The sequence below is a fragment of the Canis lupus genome, chromosome 30 (assembly GCF_048164855.1).
Source record: "Canis lupus baileyi chromosome 30, mCanLup2.hap1, whole genome shotgun sequence".
NCBI lineage: Eukaryota > Metazoa > Chordata > Mammalia > Carnivora > Canidae > Canis > Canis lupus.
This window is the reverse complement of record NC_132867.1, coordinates 39,769,191-39,791,530: the sequence shown is the minus strand read 5'-3', so window position 1 is coordinate 39,791,530 and position 22,340 is coordinate 39,769,191. Positions and strand designations below refer to the sequence as shown.

Genomic DNA, 22,340 nt, shown 5'->3' with positions numbered 1-22,340 from the left:
GGATCCTGCCTTCTTTTAAGTACAAAACCACTTTTCGCTCTCCTACCACTCGGTCCAAAATGCCAAGACCCTTCTTAAAGTTCTTCCTCAGGGGTAGAAGGAAATTTTCAGGTGTGAGATTCTTTCTTGGAGATTAGGAGTCCTCCTAAAATTAGTGAAATGAAAACTACTGGCAGTAGGGCTGTTATATTGGAACAAGTCAATTCTTATCAATCTAATGCAATTTTTTTTTAAAAAGATTGTATTTATTTATTCATGAGAGACACAGGCAGAGGGAGAAGCAGGCTCCATGCAGGGAGCCCGATGTGGGACAGGATCCCGGGTCTTCAGGGTCCCCAGCTGGGCTGAAGGCTGCACTAAACCACTAAGCCACCCAGGCTGCCCAAGATTTTTTTTTTTTTAAGATTTTATTTCTTTATTTGACAGAGAAAGAGAGACAGCGAGTGAGCACAAGCAGGGGGAGTAGCCAAGGGAGAGGGAGAAGCAGGTTCTCCCCTGAGCAGAGAGCCTGACATGGGGCTCCATCGCAGACCCCAGGACCATGACCTGAGCCACCCAGACACCCTAAATCTATTGCAAGATTATTTGTTAAACACACTCCCCAGGGATGCCCGGGGGGGGGCTCAAGGTTTGAGCGCCTTCCTGCCTTCCGCCCAGGGCGTGACCCTGGAGTCCCAGGATCGCGTCCCACATCGGGCTCCCTGCATGGAGCCTGCTTCTCCCTCTGCCTGTGTCTCTCATGAATAAATAAATACAATCTTTAAAAAAAAAAAAAAATCAAGCGATCAAACAGACAGACAGACACACACACACACACACACTCCCCAAACATTTCATCAATTCTCTTAACCGGGGTCATGTGCATCAACTCAGGTTTAAAAGATTCCATTAGGGGCCACCTGGCTGGCTCAGTCTGCAGAGCCTGTGACTCCACCTCAGGGCTCTGAGTTCCAGCTCCCGGTTGGGTGTAGACACTGGTTAAGAATAAAACCTTTTTTTTTTTTTTTTTTAATTTTTTTCTTTTTTTAAGATCACACTACAAAAATTAATAAGGGCATTCGGAAAGTATCAACCACGGCTTCAAACCCTGAACTTAGGGACGCCTGGGGTGGCTCAGCGGTTGAGCGTCTGCAGTGCGCTCAGGTCGTGGTCCTGGGGGTCGGGGATGGAGACCCTCATGGGGCTCCCTGCAGGGCGCCTGCTTCTCCCGCCGCCTGTGCCAGGGCGTGTCCTAAAACCCTCGCTTTAGGGGGCGACCTGGCGCCCCTGCAGCGCCCTGGCTCCGGGCACACGCCCAGCGGCGTCCCGGGCCGGCCCGCAGGGTGCAGAGGGCTGGCGCGGGCCGTGCAGGAGCTCCGGCAGCCCGCGGGCCATCGCGGCAGCCAAGTTAGGGACCCGGGGCCACCGGAGGAGGCCGGGGTGCAGAACGCGCGAGGCCGCGAGCCCCATCCCGAGGCTCGGCCCCGCGGCGGGAGCACAGGTGCGCGCGCCAGGTCCGCTCCGCACGAGCCGCGCCGCCCGCCGGCAGCCGGAGCCCCGCCTCGGGCCGGCCGGGGGCGCGCGGGGCGCGGAAGGGCGCGGGCGGCCGCCGCGCTCCCCGCAGCCCCGCCCCCGCCCGCCCCCCGGGCGCGGCGCGCCTCCCTCGCCCCGCCCCCCGGCGCCCGGCGCCCAATCACAGCGCCGCGCACGTGACGAGCGCTGCCTGCGATGACCTCATCCCTGGTGTGGGATGACGTCAAATTCAAGATGGATGGAATCACAGCGGCAGCGGCGGCTGCGGCGCGCGCGAGCCGAGTGTGAGCGGAAAGGGGCCCGGCGTCTGCCTCGGGGCTGGAGACCGGTGAGTAACTGTCACGCCCCTCGCCCCGGGAGAACTGCGGGGCCCCGTGGGAGGCCACAGCCTCCTCGCCGAGCGCGGCCTTTCCTGACGTAACTCTGAGGTGATTTCTCTCCTCTTTTTTCTCTCCACCAGCGGGTTGCGGGCTCCGGGCGCTTCTGCGCGTGCGCGGGGTCCCGGCGCTCACCGAGCATGCCCCGGGCTCCCACGTAGCCGCTTGTGCCTTCACACTGCGCATGCTCCTTGCCCGCACTTGGCCTCGCCCTCGCCAGTGCGCATGCTCGGCCCCCGGCGGCTCTTCCTCGCGCGGCCAGGTGCCCCCCTGGGCCGGACGTGCCCGGCCTCGGCGCGCGCACCTGCGCCCAGCGGTTGGGACGCCTTCCGGCCGAGGGCGCGTGCGCCCGTCGGGTGCCCGCGCGGGGGGCCCCGCACCTGCAGCGGCCTGCGCCCCGCGGCCCGTCGGTCCCGCTCGGGGGCCGCCCCAGCCCGCCTCCCTGGCCGGCCCGCTGCCGGACGCGTGGAGCCCGGGGCGCGCCCCTGCCCCTCCAGGACCCCTGCAGGACCCGGCTCCCGGCGCCCCCGGCGCTCCCGGGGCTCCCGGCGCTGGCCGCAGGCCTCGGGGCTGCAGAGGGCTCCTTGCCGGGATTCCGCGGCCGGAGGCGCAGGGGGACGGGGCGGGGCGGGAGCAGCGGCCCTGGGCGCTCCCCGCAGGGACCCCCGCTGGCCGGGGCCGCCGAGGTCCGTTCTGCGGATGGCGAAGGAGTTGAGCAGCGTCCTGTGAAGGATCCCAGCGCAGGGGAGCCCGCGGCACTAGCGCTGCACCCGGGGGCCATGCCCTCCCTGCAAGCCCCGGGCTGCGTGCGCGTGGACCGTGCGCTTCAGCAGCACGCTTGGAGGTGGGGTGTTTGCAGAGGCTGGCTCTCTCGGGGCTGCCGGCAGGCGTCCCCCAGACCCCATACAGTGCTGCATCCTGGGGTCCTTTTAGTGCGGGAGCTGTTCCCCCCCCCCCCCCGCCGCTCCCACCTCTGGCATGGGGGCATCAGCGTATTACAGCATAGACCAGTGATTGTTCATCACCGTGACCCTGAGTCATCCCCAAGGAGCCTGCGTTATGCTCTGTGCACCTTGCTCAAGAGGACCAAGTGGGTTCGTCGGTTTGGGGTTTCTTGTCGGCAGTAACTCTTAAATCCCCTCTCCCTTCTGACGCTTGGAGTAAACTGCCCCCCCCCCCCCCACTTTCCACCTCTAATGTCTCATTGTCATTCCTTTTAAATTTAAGTATTCCTAAATGCCGGTGTTAAAGAAGAAAGTAGAAATTCAGGAGGTAGGTTTGCGTAAAAAAAAAAAAAAAAAAAGAACATTCTGTTCAATTCATTCATTCAACGCTGTTTATTGAATGTGGGGTGAAAGGAGAGAACCCCAGTCTTCAAGGAACTTAGTTACCAGGGTTTTATGGCAGAGGATTCCCCCCCCCCCCCCCCCCCCCCGGTGTGTAAACAAAGAGGAGTTATTGGGAGTCTCTGGGTGAGCAGATCCCTGAAGGGACAGCTGTCCCCACAGCCAACAGGGATGAGAAGAGCTGATTCTAGGGCTGTTTACAAGCGAGGCTTGCCAGGTTGTGGTGATGGGCTAGAGAGGAAAGAGGTTTCCGGGTTGGGAGAGCTGCTGGTTGGCAGCACACCTAACCAAATAAGGAATGTGTGAGGACAAGCAGATGTGGAGTAGGGGCGAGGGAAGTGGGCCGCAAGTGCTGTCCTGGGCATGCGGAGTATGCTGTGCCGGTAGTGTTGAGCAGGCACCTGCGGTCCCCGGGAGAAGTCTGAGCAGAGGTACGGACTTGGGAGTCCGCGTCCCCGTAGCTGAGCCCCAAGAGCTCCTCCAGAAAGCGCAGCTGCCACATGCTAAGCTCTTGAGACAGATGTTGGAGCAGGGTGAGCAGGTGCAGGTCTTGGACCTTGGGTGTGACGATTTCTCTTTACCCAGCAGATATTTCCAGGCCTGTGCTAAGCATTGGGGATACACAGACGGAAATAAGCGGTCTTCCTTTTATGGTCTCTCGTGAGGGAAGTAGAAAAGCAGGTCACTCAGAATACTTGTGCTGTTACTACAGACAGGTAGATGGGGTGTTGTGCTAGTTCAGATCGGACCGAGCCATTGGCTGGGGGCACAGTAACTAGAGCTTTGCAGATACAGTGACATTTGAGCTGGATCTGGCTGACAAAGTTGGCCAAGGGAGGGTAAGAAAGGTATGTTAGTTAGGTGGTGGGCATGGGGTGTACAGGTTTGTAGGGTAGATGGCAAGGAGTGTCCAGAGAGGGCAGAAAGATAAATTATGACCAGAAGTGTTCAGTCTGGAGAGTTTGGATTTTATCTAGGAAGTAATAGGAAGATCAATTAGTATTCCAAAAGGCAGTGATGGGACCAGCTTTACTTTAGGAAAACAAGTGAAAGGCACAATTTCCACTCCTGAGTTAAATTGGGTTACCAGAGTACAGAAGAATCAACAAATACTTATTGTCGTGCAAGATAACCATGTTGGACATTGTGAAGAGTGTCAAAACATGTTAAATAGATTTTTCATCCTTAAACAGCTCACAGTTCTGTCGAGAAGACACACAACTAACGATATCTGGCACCGTATACCCGTTATGTGAATGATCGCACTCTGTGACACAGGAGTTGAAAGGTGCTTTTCCTCATTATGAATTGAAGTAGCTAAGGAAAGTGTGTTGGTTAGCTAAGGGCTGCCAAAACAAAGCACCACGGACGGGGCGGGGGGCGGGGGGGCTAAACAGGGATGTATTTTCTCACAGTTCTGGAGCCTGGAAGCCCAGGATCAGGGTGTGGAAGGGTTGATTTCTCCTGAGGCCTCCTTCCTTGGTGTGTAGGCAACTGTCTTTTCTGTCTTCAGGTGCATGTCCCTCTGTGTGTGTGTCCTTATCTCCTCCCGCTGTAGGGACACCAGTCAGATTGGATTAGGGCCCACGTTAAAGCCCTCATTAAAACTTGATCTCTTTAAAGACTGTCTAAATATGCTTGTGTCCTTTTTTTTTTTTTACCCCCCACCCCCCGCCCCAAGATTTTATTTATTTGAGATAGAGCGAGAGAGTGAACAGGAGCAGGAGGGAGGTGCAGAGGGAGAGGGAGATGCAGACTCTGCTGAGCAGGGAGCCTGACACCGGGCTGAATCCCAGGACCCTAAGATCATGACCTGAGTCGAAGGCAGACGCTTCACTGGCTTAGCTACCCAGACGCCGCTAAATATGCTTGCATTCTGAGGTGCATGGGTGGGGTCAGGGCTTCAGTGTGTGGTGGAGCCCCCAGGAGGGGGTCACAGTCCAGCCCATGGCAGCAGGCTTAACAGAGGAATTGGATTTGAGCTGAGCTTTGAAAGATGATCAGCATCCAGGAGAGAGTGCTGGGGAAGGGTAGATGAGATCTTAGACGTTCAAAGTCTGGTGGTGGGAGAAGTGGGACGCTCGGGTTATGTCCCAGAGACACAGCATCTGAAGCAGGAAGTTATCACAAGGGAATAACAAAGGGAAAGTAAATTTAAAAAGTAGTTTGTCACCAGATTCACAGAGCCACAGAGTCTGTGTTTTTAAAATTATACATTTAATGCAAGGGAGAACCATGTGTTCCTTTTTTTTTTTTTTTTTTTTAAGACTTTATTTACTCATGAGAGACACAGAGAGGGGCAGAGACACAGGCAGAGGGAGAAGCAGGCTCCCTGCGGGGAGGCCTACGCGGGACTCCATCCCAGGACCCCATCCCAGGACCATCCCAGGACGGACGCTGGGATCAAAGGCAGCAGCTCAACCACTGAGCCACCCAGGTGCCCCGAGAACCATGTTTTCATTATTTTATTATTTCTTTTCGCTCAGCTAAAATGTCAAATTGAGGCATTTCAAACTCCCTAGTTCCTCCACCCGGTTATAGCACCCTGTTTATTTCCATTATAGCGTGATCTGAAGCTACCTTTTTCACTTGTTTCCTTGTTCATTATCTGATTTACCCCACTAGAATTTGAGGGCTTTGTCTGTGTTGGGCACCCCTGCATTTCAGGTGTGTCTAACCATGCCTTGCACATAATGAGCTCAATAAAGAAGTTTAAATCATAATAGTATTCCCTAGTGTGTATGTCCAGTGAGTGTTTGAAGCTTTGTTTTAGGAAGCCCCATCTAGCAGCAGGATTGTAAAGGATGGACTTGGAGAGCCGGGCAGGAAGAATGAGTAACACTTGGAAATGTATCAGTTAGGGTCCTTTAATAATGAGACCAGAAACAGGCTAGCTTGACTAGAACAAGGAATTTATTGTAAAGACCCAGGGCTGCTCCCGAGGTTTAAGGAAGAGCTAAAGAATTGGGCCGGGAAGTACGGAAACCAAGGTAACTGGCAGGAATCGGTGTGGTGGGCACTGGCCCACTGCATTTCCAGGCCCATCTTCCGGGGAGAAAGTTTGTGGTCTGCGTGGCTTTGGTTGTGTGCCTGCCCGTTCGCCTGGGGAGAGCCGCTCATCAGACTCCTGGGACGGGGTGCTTCTTCCCCAGCCAAACCCAGGCCTCCTCCAGCAGGACTCCAGAGCAGGACTAGAGAGGCCGCGCTGCTAATCCCCGTGCACGTGAGGGGCACACCCCGAAGTGTGAGAGACTGAAACCCTGGGTGAGATGGGACCTTCGGGAGGGGCGGACACTCCTGCCCCTCCTGCCCCGGAAGGATGCGCTAAGGAAAGCTAGCTTTGAAATCTGAGAAGCTTTAGACAATTTCTGCATATCTGCATTGTCACCAAGTGAGTGAAAAGCCAACTCAGCACTTCTTGTCTCCTTTGCATAGTAAAATCAAGTGGGGAGTCCGGCCTCCGTCCAGACGTGAGGGATTGGGGCTGAGCTGCATGTATGCTTACGCTCCAAAGTCACATGTAGGTGCTTTGTTTTCCTGACCGGCTGTTTGCTTCCTGACGTGTTCTTTTTTCTGGTGGCGTGATTGGGACTATGTGAGCAGTCCCCAACATTCCAAAGGGTCGCGTGGGCCGAGTTCAGTTTCAGGTTGATGTTTTGGTTGTAAAGACACTTTCCTATGCAAGTGGTACCAGGGGCTAGTCTTGGAGCAGGTTTGGTGTATAATGTACCTTAGCTCTGACACCACCCGACTGTCAGTCTCCAGAACCAGAGAGGCCCTAAGGTTATCTTGGTCCCTCCCATCTCCCTCTCTGGGCCCCCCATTCACCCGCTGGGGCCCTTTTAGCCTAGTGCTTAGCCATGCTTTGCTTTCTTCTGTGCATGTCACCAGAATGCTCTGTATTCCAGAATTGTCTGCCTTCCCTCCGCTCCCCTTAAAAATCTTAACTCCTTGATGTAATATTTTTGTAAAGAGGAAATTTGCCTGGAATTGGTTTCTGTAAGACACGGATCCCTGCTTCTCTTGGCATTTGGTACCTGAGGAATTTGAGCTGTGGGTATACAATAATTTTCTGTGGTTCAGTTGTGAAGGGCTTTGTAGCCATGCTGGGGAATTGGAACTTGAGGCCAGGGCAAGCCTTCGGGAGTTTTTAAGTCCTGGCACAATCAGATGTGGGTCTGAAGACTCTGTGCAGTAGAAATGTGAAGATTGGAGCCTTCGCTGTTGTAAATAGTCCAGTGAGCGGGGAGTCCCAAGTCCTCCCTGAGGTCCCCACGGTGCGCTCATCCAGCCTCCCATTGCCCAGTCAAATTCACTGCTTCCTGAAATCAGTATTCTCATAGCATCGTTTGTATCCTTCATCCTATTGGGGTTTTATGTGTCTCTGCCCTGTCACGGGAATGTGTGCCACTGGACAACAGGCAGCTGGCCAGCTCACTCCTCTCCCGTCACCAGCCTCTCTTAGGATTTATAGCATCCGGAACTATAAACATTGAGGAGAGGAAGGCCGCAAGGACATAAAACGTGTGCTTGCCATATACGAAGCACTACATACACGAGGACCTGGCGGACAGCCTGCGCCTTTGTTCTTCATAAAGGTCCGATCGGTAGGTAGGGCTAACCCATTTAACAGGGACGGGCACTACCACTCAGAGAGGCCGAGTGACCTTTAGCAGGTCACGTACCTGATAGGGGACAGAGCCAGGACTGGAGACAAATATTGATTTGAAGGTCTTTTCCATGGAGCTGTGAGTTCCATGAACTGTTAACTGTAAAGATTCTCATTTTGAAATTCCAGGAAACAACATGAAATAGGAACAATTCAGGCAGAGTTCTGGAAGATTTGCATGTGCAAGGATCCAAGCCATAGCTCGCCAGCCCTGTTTCAGAGTCTGGCTTTCCCAGGGGGTTTCCGCTCAGCTCTTTCTGTCCATCGTAAATGACTCTTCGGTCCACATTTCACCCACTTTCCTTTTAAGAGCGCCAAGGCTTTTCACTATGACTACAGTGATAGCAGGAACTCTGCAGTGATGAGTCAGGTGGAGACGAGCAGGGGAAAAGGAGTGGGGGGTGGACTCGGTGGCAGTGTGCATTTACATGTAAGGGCTTTGCAATTTGTGATGCGCTGTCTTCTGTAAGTCAGAGCTCCTGGTCATTCACCATTGAAACATTCATGAGAAGTTGGAGTTTGATGAGCCAGCGGATTTGTGGAGGAGGAGGTACACTGGGCCACAGGGTCGGCCTTACCTGAGGGCTGAGGAGCAGAAAAAGCAAAGGGCCTGGGCGTTGAGTCCGCACACCCCGCCGCCCCAAGGGTTCTGCTGAATTAGCTTGTGAAATGCGGTGGTTGTGATTTCCACCCCTCTTTGGGCCTGCATCTTTTCTTTTTATTTCTTTTATTTTTTTAAGATTTTCTTTATTCATTCATGACAGACACACACACACACAGAGGCAGAGACACAGGCAGAGGGAGAAGCAGGCTCCACGCAGGGAGCCCGACGCGGGACTCGATCCCGGGTCCCCAGGATCATGCCCTGGGCTGAAGGCGGGCGCTAAACTGCTGAGCCACCCGGGCTGCCCAAGGGCCTGCATCTTTAATGGAACATTTTATATTTTTTAGTTAAGTTGTTAAACTCAGTAAATACACCTACCGTCCTTAAAACACAAAACTCCAAAACGTTAGTTGTTTGCAGCCAGACCAAGAAAGGGCCCAGGGTTTTTGAGTTTTAATAATGAAAAAGGTAAAAGCAAGGGCTTCAGGCGGAGAAGGGTGAGGAGCCTGCATACCTTGCGCTCGCTTTCCTGTCACTCCGGATGTCTCCAGACTTTGTCCCGGGCTGCCCAAGAGGACAGAGGAGGTCCATCTCCTCTGAGGGTCTTGGGGTGGCCTTAGCTCAGCCCTCCGGGCCCTCCTGGTGTCCGCCCTCCCGCAGCCCCATGGCCTGCCCTCCCCTCGTGCACCCTGTGCTCCAGCCAACCAGTCTGTGCTCCAGCCAGCTACTCCTCCTCCGCTCTGTGCTGTTGGACCCTGCCCCTCCCCTTGGAATGCCCTTCACCATTCCTTCCTGACTCCTGCTTGTTCAGGCCGCGTCTTCTGTAGAAAGCCTACCCTGAACTGCCTCGGAGCCACACCTGATGCCATCACCTGCGCTGCACTTGTCCCTCTGCACATGTCCCATCCGGGACTCCATACCCTGGCATGTGCTGACCAACCTGTCCTATTCTCACTGTACGAGTCTCTGAGAGCTGTAAGCCAGGCCCCTGCTTGGCAAGCTTCCATCCTCTGTGTACCCGGGAGCCACCTCCCAGCTTGTCCCACCGCCATCTCACTACCAGTCACTCACCGGTGCGCACCCTCCCAGTCGCCTCCATCTCCTTGTCTGTAAAACAGGCTTGTGGACAGCACCCAGCTCAGATATCTCTGTGTGGATTAGAGGAGGAGGCTGGAGAAAGCGTGGCGTGAGGGTTAGAGAGTGTGGCCTCTGGTGCTGCAGCCTCCAGTGTGAATCCTGCTGTGCCGCTGTTTGTGGGACCTTGAGCAGGTTACTTGACTCTCTGTGCCTGGGTTTCTCATCCCTAAAATAATCATGCTACCTGCCTGCTAGGGTTGCTGTAAATACTTAGTCAAGGTGTAAAAGTGTTGATGGTAGTATGTGGTCTAGGAAGCCCTCAAACAGTAACTGTCACTAGGTGTCCAGTTGGCGCTGGAGTGAGTGGAACCGGTGATTCCCTAGCATCGCCCACACCCATGTGTCAGGAATTTGGTATGCGTGCCCACTTTTCACATAGGTAGTCTCGCTGATGACTAAATGGAGGGCCTAGCCAAATGAGTAGCATTTAAGCAGTTTTCAGGGACAGTGACTATATCTCTTACAACTCATCTCTGAGTGACTTATTTTTCCTAATTCCCAAATGTCTTCATTCAAAGAGTATAGGAGCCTGGGGGTAGAAGTGGTGACTTGGAAGAAAAGCAGGGAGCGTGGTAATTTGAAGACCGCAAAAGAAGGAAGCTTTTCTGAACCATGTTTTTGGTATACAGCAGTAAGGTGCAGACGGTGTGCAGTCGCCTTGCTTCATGTCCAGGGACTCGGAGATTCTCACTTGGTTTGGTCCTCACACAGTCCGATAGCCCACACCTGTGCTTCCCGGTGCTTGGTGCCTTGGATTCCCCCAAGAGCAGATCCTGAGCCTAGGATTCAGAGTAGCTGTTTATTTGGGACGTGATCCCAGGAAACACAGGAAAGGTTGTAGGGAGAATGAAGCAAGAAGAGATGCCCGTGAAGGGCATGTTAATGGGTAGGTGTCTGCACACAGAATCGAATTCCTGAAAAAAATCTAAACCAATGTTTCTGTCCTTCCAGCGGCTCGCACAATTCTTGGAGCTCTCTTTAACTCCTCCCCTTCCTGTCCCCTCTGGCCAGCCCATTAGAAATCCCAGTAACTACCTTAACCCCCACTACCACCTTGGTCCAGGCACCATTGCCTCTCATCATGTCTCACCCGGATCATTGCTGTAGGCCCAGCTGGCCTCCCGGCTTCCACCTTCCCTGCCTCCTAGGGCCATCCTCGGCAGCATAGCCAGAGTGATCCTTCGGAGACAGAATGAATCTGACCGTCCATTCCGCTTCTGGTGGAAAGCTCCTGCGGTTCGGCGTCTCCTGCCTCTTCCCCTGTCATCTCCCCCCATCTCCCCCGCAGCTCCCTGCTCCAGCCCTGCTGTGACTTGGGCTCCTCCCTCTGCTTGCAGGGCTCCTTGCCTTCTTCAGACCTTCTCAAGTGGCAGTTTGTTGAATGAGTGAATGAATGAGTGACTTGTGAAATTCTGGTACAGTTTGTAGTGTGTCATAGGTGCTCAGTAAATGGCAGCAATTTCTGTGTTCTCACTTAAAGTCTCTGGTGGCATCGTGTGGTAGCTGCTGTGGTCCCTGTCTTCCAGCGACAGAAACTGAGCCTCAGAGGTTGACTAGCCTACAGCACTGACTTTCACCATCTTGACCCAGACTCCAGGACGAGTGCATTGTGCATGCTCACACATGTGGACGTGTGCTGTGCTGACCCTGGGTCGCAGGAAGGAGTGCATCGTGCGTGCTCATGCGCATGGACGTGTGCGCATGTAACTGAGACTGATGTTTCACGAGGTCTCAGCCTTCCTGTGTTTGAGGCATTCTGACTTTTCTTTTTTTAAGATTTATTTATTTATTCATGAGAGACACACGGAGAGGGAGGCAGAGACACAGGCAGAGGGAGAAGCAGGCTCAGTGCAGGGAGCCCGACGTGAGACTTGATCCTGGCACTCCAGGATCACGCCCTGGGCTGAAGGCAGTGCTAAACTGCTGAGCCACCCGGGCTGCCCATTTTGACGTTTTCTACTCTGTCCTAGTTGGTTTATGATTTTTTTAAAAAATTTTTATTTATTCATGAGAGACACAGAGAGAGAGGCAGAGACCATGCAGGGAGCCCGACGTGGACTTGATCCTGGGTCTCCAGGATTACTCCCCGGGCTGAAGGTGGCGCTAAACCACTGAGCCACCCGGGCTGCCCCAGTTTATGATTTTAATTGCTAGTTTCAAACCACTAAGTTGATTGTCAGAAACCCTTTTAAAAATATTTGTCCATGCTTTTAATTTTGCATCTGTCGCTTTTCCCTGTGGCAACATCTGAACTAGGTTTCTCAAAATTATTAGCACTAAAAACAGTGTTCAGTACACAGCTGAGTTATAAATGTGGCATAACAAGTCATTTCTTTCTCTGCTGATCTTTGTGAAAGATGGCAAGAGGGTGCATAAATAAATGCATGATTGTTGAGATGTAGTAGGATTAAGGGGAAAATTAAAATGGCTTACAGAAAAGGAAGGGGAAAAGTCTCTATTAAGCAACTGAGAGGAATTAAAATTTGCCACTGATATGAAATGACTGGGCAGCAATGAGCAGAACCTCGGGGCATGTGCTTGGGGCGTCATCCCTGGAAGCAGTCATGTCTCTGAGCCCATTAAATTGTGGTTTTTGTTTTTTGTTTTTTTTTTTTTTTGAGCCCATTAAATTGAATCGGCACCGTAGCGGGGAATCAATAATAGGAAAGAAGTTTGTGTACCGTGCTTGATTATTCCAGGTTGGTGGCCTAGCAAACCCTCCTTTGTGGGCTGTTCTGAAGAGCCCGCCTGCTGGTTGACCAGCAGAGGCTGATCCTTTGAAACCAGAGGAGAACTTGCCAATGTCCTGGGTATCAGGTTGAGTGCATTTACAACCTGCCCTCTAGAGAAAGATAAAACTGTCACCGATAGTCTTAGTTAGTTTGAATCCATTCAAAAATAAACGTCATAACTGTTTTATTATTTTTCTAGAGGGAGGGAGAGGCAGAGGAAGAGAGAGAGAATCTCAAGCAGGCTCCCACCCTGTGCGGAACCTGACAGGAACCCACGACCCTGAGATCATGACCTGAGCCGAAATCAAGAGTCGGACGCTTAAATCAACTGAGCCACCCAGGTGCCCCTAAATGTTGTAACTGTTTTAAAGGGATGAGGTGTTACAGTAATGGAAGCCCCAGGGAAGGGTCAGCTTTGAAGCGTCCAGCGTTGTCTCTGTGTGAAGTGGCTTTCTCCTCACTGAGAGCATGGATGGCATTAATATGGACCCTTTTCTTTGATACTGAATTACACGTTTGCCGGGTATGAGATGCTGGCTCGTCCAGCCCTTGCAACAACCGCAAAAGGGAGGCGCAGTCATCCCACCCATTTCAGGCGAGGGCCGCGGCACTGGGCCAGGACGGGAAGCAGCCTCTCACCCCGGGGTCTCTGCCAGAGCCTGCACCCGGCCACCAGGCCTTCACATCTCAACCTCAGATTGGAACAGAATCGCAGTGAGATCTCAATGCAAACCCCTTAATTTACCGTTAGTAATAAGTGAGTTTAGATCGGGACACAGTTTCCTCTGTGCTATTGTTGAAAACATGATTTGGTAAGAAAATAGTATTCAGGAGATTATAAGGTGGTTAGCATAAGAAAGAAACCAAGCTCTTCTGTTGTTGAGCTTTCTAACTTTCGCTAAACACTGTGACACAGTAGTGATCAGTGAAATTTTTCTCTTTCCAGATTCTTCCCTATTTTTTAAAGGTCTAGTGAGACACTCCCCCCCCCCCCCCCCCACAACACACACACCCTCTTTGCAACCCAGTGGTAACAGTTCACGTTGTGGATAAGTATGTCCAGTGATAAGATTGACTTCCTTTCAGAATTACAGACTCAGGAGCTTCGATTCTTCATGCTTCCTCTCTGAACCAAGAGAGATAGAACCAAGCATCAAACGGATAAGAACCCTAGATAGCAAACCTTTTGTTTCAAATCATGCTCTTCTGCACAGCTGCTGAGTTCCAGCGGCTCTGTGCTGCTGTGAGAATACCTGGGTCACAGTCTTCGGTCCTGAGAACCCCCTCCACTGCGGTGGGGACCGGTGCTCTCCAAGAGCCCCGGGACCGGCTGGCTGCTGTTTGCCATGTTGTTCAAATAAGATTGTTCGCCCACAGAGCTCGTGTCTGCCTATGGTCTGCTCAGGACTGGCACCCGAGAAATGGCAGCGAGTGTTCCCTGCCCTTGAGGAGTGCTCCGTCCCGTGGAGAGCTTTTCACCACACCTTTCGTAACAATCGTACGCTTTGTCTTTCAGGTAAGCCCTCGCGATGGAGGGGCTGCTGCATTACATCAACCCGGCACATGCCATCTCTCTGCTGAGTGCGCTCAATGAGGAGCGCCTCAAAGGACAGCTGTGTGACGTGCTTCTGATTGTTGGAGACCAGAAGTTTCGAGCTCATAAAAATGTCTTGGCCGCCAGCAGTGAATACTTCCAGAGTTTATTCACAAACAAGGAGAATGAGTCACAGACTGTCTTTCAGCTTGACTTTTGTGAACCCGATGCTTTTGATAACGTTTTGAACTACATTTACTCTTCTTCTTTATTTGTCGAGAAGAGCAGTCTCGCTGCTGTGCAAGAACTGGGCTACAGCCTTGGGATTTCCTTCCTGACTAACATCGTCTCTAAAACACCTCAGGCCCCCTTTCCAACGTGTCCCAACAGAAAAAAAATATTCATAGAAGATGATGAAAGCAGTTCTCAGAAGAGAAGCGTCATTGTTTGTCAAAGTAGAAACGAAGCACAGGGAAAAACTGTGAGTCAGAATCAACCCGACCTAAGCCATACTTCCCGGCCCTCACCTAGCGCCGCGGCCAAGACCAGCACCAGTAAGCCCCATGTCCCCAAAGCAGCCGAGCCGCTCCACAGTCTGCCACTAGCTGACAAGAGTTGGCCGAAAGATGGTTCAGTGGGCTATGCCAAGCCTCTGGAGCACTCTGGGCCTCTGGATGACCCTTCCCGAAGCAGTTTGGTGAAAAGGAGCGCGCCGCCGCCTTCCAAGCCTCCGCAGGACAGAGAGCCGATGGACGAGAAAGCGGGTCTGAGCAGCCAGCTCCCCAAAGGCAAAGCCATAGAGCTGGCTTTGAAGAGACCCCGGCCCCCGGTCCTGTCCCTCGGAGGCTCGACGGAGACCCCCTACGTGCTGAAGGAAACTCACCGAGGCGGCGGGCCGGGTGAGGACAGGAACTTGCTGTACTACTCGAAGCTGGGGCTGGTGGTCCCGTCCAGCGGCTCTGGCTCCGGGAAGCCGGGCATCGACAGGAGCGGCCCGCTCGTCAAGAGCCTGCTCAGACGGTCGCTATCCATGGACAGCCAGGTGCCTGTCTACTCGCCCTCAATAGATCTGAAGCCGTCCCCGGGGCCCCCTTCGGCGGCGAGCGACGTGCCGGGGGCCGTGTTCTGCGCTGTGGCTCAGAAGGCACCTGTAAAGGATTGCGGGGAGAAGGCGGCCCCCGAGGAGCGGAGCCCTGCACCCCAGCCGCACCGCCTGAGATCCTTCAGTGCCTCACAGTCCACAGAGAGGGAGGGGGAGCCGGCCGTGACCGAGGTTCGCATCAAGACGGAGCCCCGCAGCCCCCTGGCCGACCCCTCCGACATCATCCGTGTCACCGTGGGGGACCCGGCGGCCGCCACCAGGGACCTCCCCTTGAAAACCGAAGACGACCAGAAAGACGCGAGCCGGCTCCCGGCCAAACGGAGGCTCCGGACGGACCGCAGGCCGCCGCTGAAGAAGGTGAGGGAGGACGAGCCCGGGTCCCCAGTGTCCGCAGAGAGCTTCCAGGGGGGCCCGAGCCCCCCGCTCCCCGACGGCGAGTTTCCCGATTCTGACTTGAATAAAGATGAATTTGGTGAGTTGGAGGGAACAAGACCAAACAAAAAATTTAAATGCAAACATTGCCTTAAGATCTTTAGATCGACAGCAGGTCTTCACCGGCACGTTAACATGTACCATAACCCCGAGAAGCCCTACGCTTGCGACATCTGTCACAAGCGGTTTCACACAAACTTCAAAGTGTGGACACACTGTCAGACCCAGCACGGCATCGTGAAGAACCCGTCACCGGCCTCTAGTTCACATGCCGTTTTGGATGAGAAATTCCAAAGAAAGCTGATTGACATAGTGCGAGAGAGAGAGATTAAGAAGGCCCTGATCATTAAGCTGCGGCGCAGCAAGCCTGGGTTCCAGGGGCAGAGTAGCTCCCAGGCCCAGGCCATCAAGAGGAACTTGCGGTCGCGAGCCAAAGGAGCATACATTTGTACTTATTGTGGAAAAGCCTATCGCTTTCTCTCGCAGTTCAAGCAGCACATAAAAATGCACCCGGGAGAAAAGCCCATTGGCGTCCATAGAGCCGCCAAGCCCAAAGAGCATGTCGCTCTCGAGAGTCCGGTAGAGAACAAGGAGGTTTACCAGTGCCGCCTCTGTAATGCTAAGCTCTCTTCTCTTCTAGAGCAAGGAAACCACGAGCGCTTATGCAGGAACGCAACCGTTTGCCCCTACTGCAGCCTTAGGTTTTTCTCGCCGGAGCTCAAGCAGGAGCACGAGAGTAAGTGTGAGTACAAGAAGCTGACGTGTCTGGATTGCATGCGCACCTTCAAGTCCTCCTTCAGCATCTGGCGGCACCAGGTGGAAGTCCACAATCAGAACACCATGGCGCCGGCTGAGAACTTCTCCCTCCCCGTCCTGGACCACAACGGTGACGTGGCGGCCGCCTCCCGGCCCCAGGCCCAGCCTGAGCCTGGCAAAGCCAACCACGCGGTCACTGCGAAAGATGACACCGCGTTCAGCGACTGTTCGGAGCACGTGAACTTTGACTCGGAAGATTCCTCCTGTCTGCCCGAAGACCTGAGCCTCTCTAAGCAGCTGAAGATCCACGTCAAGGAGGAGCCCGCGGAGGAGGCCGAGGAAGAGGCGCCCGAGGCCCGCGCCGCCCCCAAGGAGGCAGGCTCCAGCAAGGACAGCAGCCTGTGGCCCTGCGAGAAATGTGGCAAGACGTTCACGGCGCACAAGCAGCTGGAGCGGCACCAGGAGCTCCTGTGCTCCGTGAAACCTTTCATCTGCCACGTGTGCAACAAAGCTTTCCGCACCAACTTCCGCCTCTGGAGTCACTTCCAGTCCCACATGTCTCAGGCTACGGAGGAGCCGGCGCATAAAGACTCAGAGGCCTGCCCCGCACCCACAAACTCTCCGTCCCCGCCCCCGCTGCCCCCGCCCCCGCCGCTGCCCAAGATCCAGCCCCTGGAGCCTGACAGCCCCACCGGGTTGGCCGAGCACCCTGCTCCCTCCACGGAGAAGCTCTTTGTACCCCAGGAATCCGACACGCTTTTTTACCATGCACCCCCGCTCTCTGCAATCACATTTAAGAGACAGTTCATGTGCAAACTGTGCCACAGGACATTCAAGACAGCCTTCAGCCTTTGGAGTCACGAACAGAGCCACAACTGAGAGACCGACCGTCCCTCTTCACCCGCCACAGAAGGGGAGGTGGTCTCCAGAGTTCAGCCTCAGTTGTGAAACGTCCATAAGAAACAAAATATTTTTTCAAAGAGAATAATAAAGGTTGGAGATTGTTCCGCTTGAATAGGAGCTTGAGGTAAATTGATACTAATTAGTAATGTCCTCACTCAGCTTAGGAAACCTAAAATTGGTTGTGCTTTGGGCCTACAGTCCTAGGATGATTTGACTTCATTCATGTTGAAATTGGACCGATTTTGGTTGTTTGCATGGTTCCTCATTCCACGGTGTCAGTATAATCTTTACCCAGAGGTGGTTTTGGGTTTTGGTTTGTTTTGGGGTTTTTTTTGTTTTGTTTTTCTTTTTGTTTTTTAATATACTGATTTGCAATCAGTGAAATACTCTTCAAGTATTTCTTTTGATTACATCAGACACCTAAGTTCTAGTTCAATCTCGGCCACGTTCTGAAGTCCACAGCGTACCCAGAGGAAGTGGAGTAGTTTGCAACATTGAGTTAGATCTTAGGATACTTTAGCAATAAAACAATGATAAGCCTCAACTTTAATAAGTTATCCTGACACTTGATAACAATAAATATTTGGTATTTTGTGGTCTTGTAGAAATTTTTTTGTATGAAAATTGTGAGAAATTTAAATCAGCAATAGTAATACTTAGATTTTTATAAAATAACAAAAGCTTGCTCTTGGGTCATTTAATATAATTAATGATGGAAGATTTGGGAAATAACGTGAGGGTTTCTGGAAGGCCTCCGAGCCCATTTACAAAAGTTTCCGTGGCGACAGGCATCGTAATCGAAACTGCTGTGCTGTGCACGCGTGCCTCAGGTCCCAGCCCTCCCCACCGTTGGAAGGACTGGACGCGTTTGGTCTCCTCCGATTTATGCTGTCACCGGTGGGAGATCCGAGTGCATTTGGGACAGGACACAAAGGTGGCATAAGGCACTCCCTCGTTTTGAATTTAGCAGCATTAGTGGAACAAGTAAGGTTGGGACAGACACTTAGGTACCCAGGTCCCACGCTCCCGGTCAGTACAGCCGCTGTAAGTCCCGGGTTGGCGTGGACTTCCCAGGATGGGAAGCAGGGGAAAAACATCGCGCCGCGGTCCCCACGCGCCCTCAAGAACAGTATTCGCAGCGTACCATTTCCTGCCTCTGTTTCTGTTAGAATCTGTTGGAGTTTATTGTGGTAAAATGTCCTTAGTGCAATCATTCTGCTTTAAGTCACTGCTTTAACGTTTCAAAAACCTGTATTAAAGCACTATCAAGGGTCCAGAGTTCATTTTTGCTACCTATTTTGGCCCATGGGGTTTGGGCTGCCTCTTTTTTTTTCTTTCTTTCTATTTTGTATAAGTTATAATTAAAAGGCTTTTGTAGGTGTCACCCGAAGCTCAGCGGGTGTTTCTAAAGGGAAAACTTCTATTTCACTTGTGCAAACGAGGGGTTAGGTATGAACAAGTGGAAATAACGGTTGAAACTACAGAATCCTTTTAAGGTAGTGCTATGGATGAAGATTCCCAACTTTGTTGATTTTTTTTTTTTTTTTACAAGCTATTCTCTCAAATAAAAAAGAAAATTACTGTGACTGAGAAATAATTTGCTGAGTACTTAAGTGTGTACCGCTGCAGCAGAAAAGAGCTCGGTGCTCATCGATCTCGTCACCTACATTCCGTGCCAGTGATAGGAAAGACATGCTAACTTTTTATTGAAACACAAGCATTTTCGTAAAATACTAATTGGCTTTGTGGATTACAGAAACTGCATGTGAAATTTTGCCTTTTATTTTTCCATTTGAAAACTATCACAAGTCCCAAAACATTTGAGTGGTCCCTTCCTGTTTTTGTTCTTACTTAAATCTGATGCAGAAAGGAAAATAAAATGAAGTTGCAGTAACCAGTTATTGGCCATCTTTATATTTTCTTGAAGAAATCTATGCATTTTAAAGGTAGAACTAAGGCGTACGATGTTACCTGAAACATCAGCGTGGATATATTGCTCATTGAATTAATTCCCTGTATAATGTGCTGTTTCTTACTCTGAACACCTTGGCAGCTGTCGCTTCCTTGAAAGACAGTCTCCCTCAGAGTAATCCTTGCTTCTGGCTGTTAGAGTGTGTGCGGTAATTCCACGCCACACCTTACCTTGGCATTGTAAATTCAGTATCCCAGGACTTGAACCTTTATGCTACGTTTTTGAAGATTTTTTAATGATGTTAATCAGTAAAAAAAAAATAAAAATATTTTTGATCTAAATATAGGCTCAGCGTATCTGTTAGACTTTGAAAATTGCCAGTGTTTTGTCTCGTTCACATTTTTGTCTAGGCAAGGAACATAAGATTTCGAATAAAATTTTGAACCAAAAACATTTATAATGCAGTTCTGGTTTTTCTATTACTTTTTATACTGTTACCTTCAAAGCGTCAGGCTGAGAGAGTTTATTTTGGTGGTCAGAAAAATAAAATACGCTTCCAAACTCCTGTGACTATTTTAAATGTTAGGAAGTAAAATAACGAAAGACTCGTGAATCGCTTCGTTTAAGAATGAATCTCAGACAGCGGACAAGCAGTCTGTGGGACAGGTTGGTCTTTTCGTTGTTAGGACTCCAGCTGGTAAAGGTATTCTTAAAAATGTTTTTTTTCTGAGGAGAATTAATGTTTGAAAATATAGAAAGCTCAGTATTCTTTGTAAGGATTCAGGATGCCTTTTTTTTTTTAATGCAGTTGTGGAAAGAATGTTAAGATGTTTTAATATATTCTTTGTTAATCTGAGAACTTGCTCTCGAATCATTTTCTCGATGTGGGAGAGGGAAAGAGGAACGCCCTAAAACGCCTTTTTATCAAGGTAGGCAATGGAGGTTGCAGATAGTGTGCATTTTCTTTTATAGTAATATTTCAACTTAGCAGAATATTCACCTTTAAAACCAGTTACGGCTAGTGTGCATTTCCTGTTTTATCAAAATACACAACCACGAGTTCGACCATGACGTGGTTTTGCATTTGCCGGGGGCACGTGTGTGGTTCTCGGTTTTCTGTTTCGGAGGGGATCGTTAACAGCCTTTAAAAAAAAAAAAAAAAAAAAGGCTCCAGCCCTTACTAACCAGTGGGAGTCTTATCCACATGCAGCACCCATTGGCGCTGATGAGGGTGGAAGCTGTCAGACCCGAGCAAAGCGAGCCCTTTCTTGCAGGCAGGGGGCATCTCCCTCTGCAGGCCAGCCATCGGCCGGCCCTGGGCCGGGAGAGACAAGAGCCACGGGCCTGCAGTCGGCCTCTGTCTCCGTGTGTGTGTGTGTGTGTGTGTGTGTACGGACGTGTGTGTACAACCAGAATCCAGAATTAAAGGTATCTGAATTTTCTTACCATGAAAATAATTAGATGTCACGCATAGCCGGTTTCTTTATAAATTGCACTAATTCATATTGGAATATTACAAGTCTGTTTTTTGTCCCATTTCTGATCTCTCCTTGATGTTTTTTTTTGTAATAATTGTGAAAAGCGTCATTATTTAAATAATGCTAATACATTTAATAAGTTCTTTAACACTGGCCTTTTTTTTTTTTTTTTTTTAAGTTTTAAAAATAGGGTTTTCTTTTGTGGCTTTAGCACTTTAAGAAGTTTTATGTTTCCATAATTGTTAATGTGCTTGTTCAGTGCTTCTCCCGTGTGTCCCCTCGCGGGGGGGGCCCACTTCCTCGCGCGGCTTGGGGGAGACTGAACGCTCGTGTTTACGTTCCAGAGGAGGAAGCATGGGTTAGTGTCAGGTTTTTAAAGGAATTCCTTTCAGAGACCGATGTTTGGGAACCAAAGTATTTTACTGTAAATCTTGAAAATAACTTAATTGAGTGCTCTCTAGTCATTTATTAGTGCTGTTCTCAAATTCTCCACAAAGTTATACTTGGTTAATGTTCATTTCCAAAAAGGGATAATTTCTTAATCGACATTAATCCAATACTTTCAAAGTTTTCATTGAATAACCCTTATTATGAAACAAAAGTGGTTATAAGCAAATTGTGTATATTTTGTTGTCAGATGCCTTAGCGGACTAAATCATTGTTCAATTTTATTTAGGAATGAGCTTTTTGGAACTGAAAAACTCACGGTAAAATAGGATTTCTATCTAATGTTAATCCATCGCTTATTTGTATCCAATTCTGTTGTCTGTTTCCTTTGCTTAAATCTTGACTAAGAATGATTGGAGTCAATAAATTTGTACTGTATTTTGTTTTGAGTCCTGGTCTCATTGGTCTGTTTGGGACGTTGATGACGATTAGTAGCATATACATTTCTGAAAGTACAGACGAGGGCCTTTCCGGGCGAGTCACGGGAGTGGCCGCCTGAGAGCAGGTGCTTCCCCAGCGCCCGCAGCCTGCTTGGAGAGCTAGGTTCCGGGGTCGCCACAATTACGTGCTCATTAAAACCTTACATCAGCAATCACGTTTGCCTGTCCACCTTTTTCTTTACCGTTCACGTTAGTCTTTGAAAGGATCGTGGGGGTGGGTGCATAGACATTGACATCTCAGCATAGTGCTTGATAATCTAGCTTCATTGCATAATCTTCACGGCCCCCAGGTCATCCGAACCAGGCCCTTCCCTCCGGGACTCCAGCTTCCCCCGAGAGGGGGAGCCACGCCGCGGGCATCTCCGATGACCACCAGCAGGCTGACGGCAGGCACGGAAGGAGCACGTCCCGGGCACTCTTGCTCACCGGATCCCCTAAGACCGAGGACAGCAGACTTGGGGGCCTCCGGACAGCAGTTTCATGATCACACCGCCCCTGAACAAACGATATAATTTTTTTAAAGTTTTATTTATTTATTTGAGAGCACAAGTGGGAGGGGCAGGGGAAGAGGGAGGAAGACTCGCAGGCAGACTCTGCAGCCAGTGTACAGCCCAATGCGGGGCTCGATCTCACGACCCCAAGATCAGGAGCTGAGCGGAAACCAAGCGTCAGATGCTTAATCAGCTGTGCCATCCAGGCATCCTTACGAATTTTTGTCTTAATCCGCTTCAGCTCTGCTACCCAAATGGCCACCAAACGCTGTTTTGTTTAAAATGTTTCCTGTGGCCTTTTCTTCGTAGTGATTACAGGCCCTTTGGGGTCTGGGGCTGTCGCGGTCCTGTGGCGTCCTCCCCGGTCTTGGGCACACGCTCCGGACAGTAAATGCCTGTGGTGGCCAAACCACGGTGCCACCGTGCAACGTGTTCCCCAGCCAGAGGCTCTGCCTCGGCTCTGTCGAA

The 22,340-nt window shown here is 51.2% G+C and overlaps 1 protein-coding gene across 6 annotated transcripts; it reads left to right on the top strand.

The window, feature by feature from the left end:
• Nucleotides 1-1,711: 1,711 nt before the first annotated feature.
• On the top strand, nucleotides 1,712-21,330 carry ZBTB21 (zinc finger and BTB domain containing 21). 6 transcript variants are annotated; one of them, XM_072807062.1, is made up of 3 exons: nucleotides 1,712-1,840; nucleotides 13,894-15,485; nucleotides 16,086-21,330. In XM_072807062.1, exons 2-3 carry the CDS (start codon nucleotides 13,907-13,909, stop codon nucleotides 17,078-17,080), a joined length of 2,574 nt encoding a protein of 857 aa, XP_072663163.1. In that variant the 5' UTR covers nucleotides 1,712-1,840; nucleotides 13,894-13,906; the 3' UTR covers nucleotides 17,081-21,330. The 6 variants fall into 6 exon arrangements, with proteins under 6 accessions (XP_072663163.1, XP_072663157.1, XP_072663160.1 ...); XM_072807059.1 differs by adding an exon at nucleotides 12,577-12,718 and having other exon boundaries at nucleotides 1,729-1,840; nucleotides 13,894-21,330; XM_072807057.1 differs by lacking the exon at nucleotides 1,712-1,840 and adding exons at nucleotides 2,428-2,733; nucleotides 12,577-12,718 and having other exon boundaries at nucleotides 13,894-21,330.
• Nucleotides 21,331-22,340: the final 1,010 nt, after the last annotated feature.

Coding starts and splice junctions, on each gene's coding strand:
- ZBTB21 (XM_072807056.1), top strand. CDS start 13,907: ATGGAGGGGCTGCTGCATTACATCAACCCGGCACATGCCATCTCTCTG.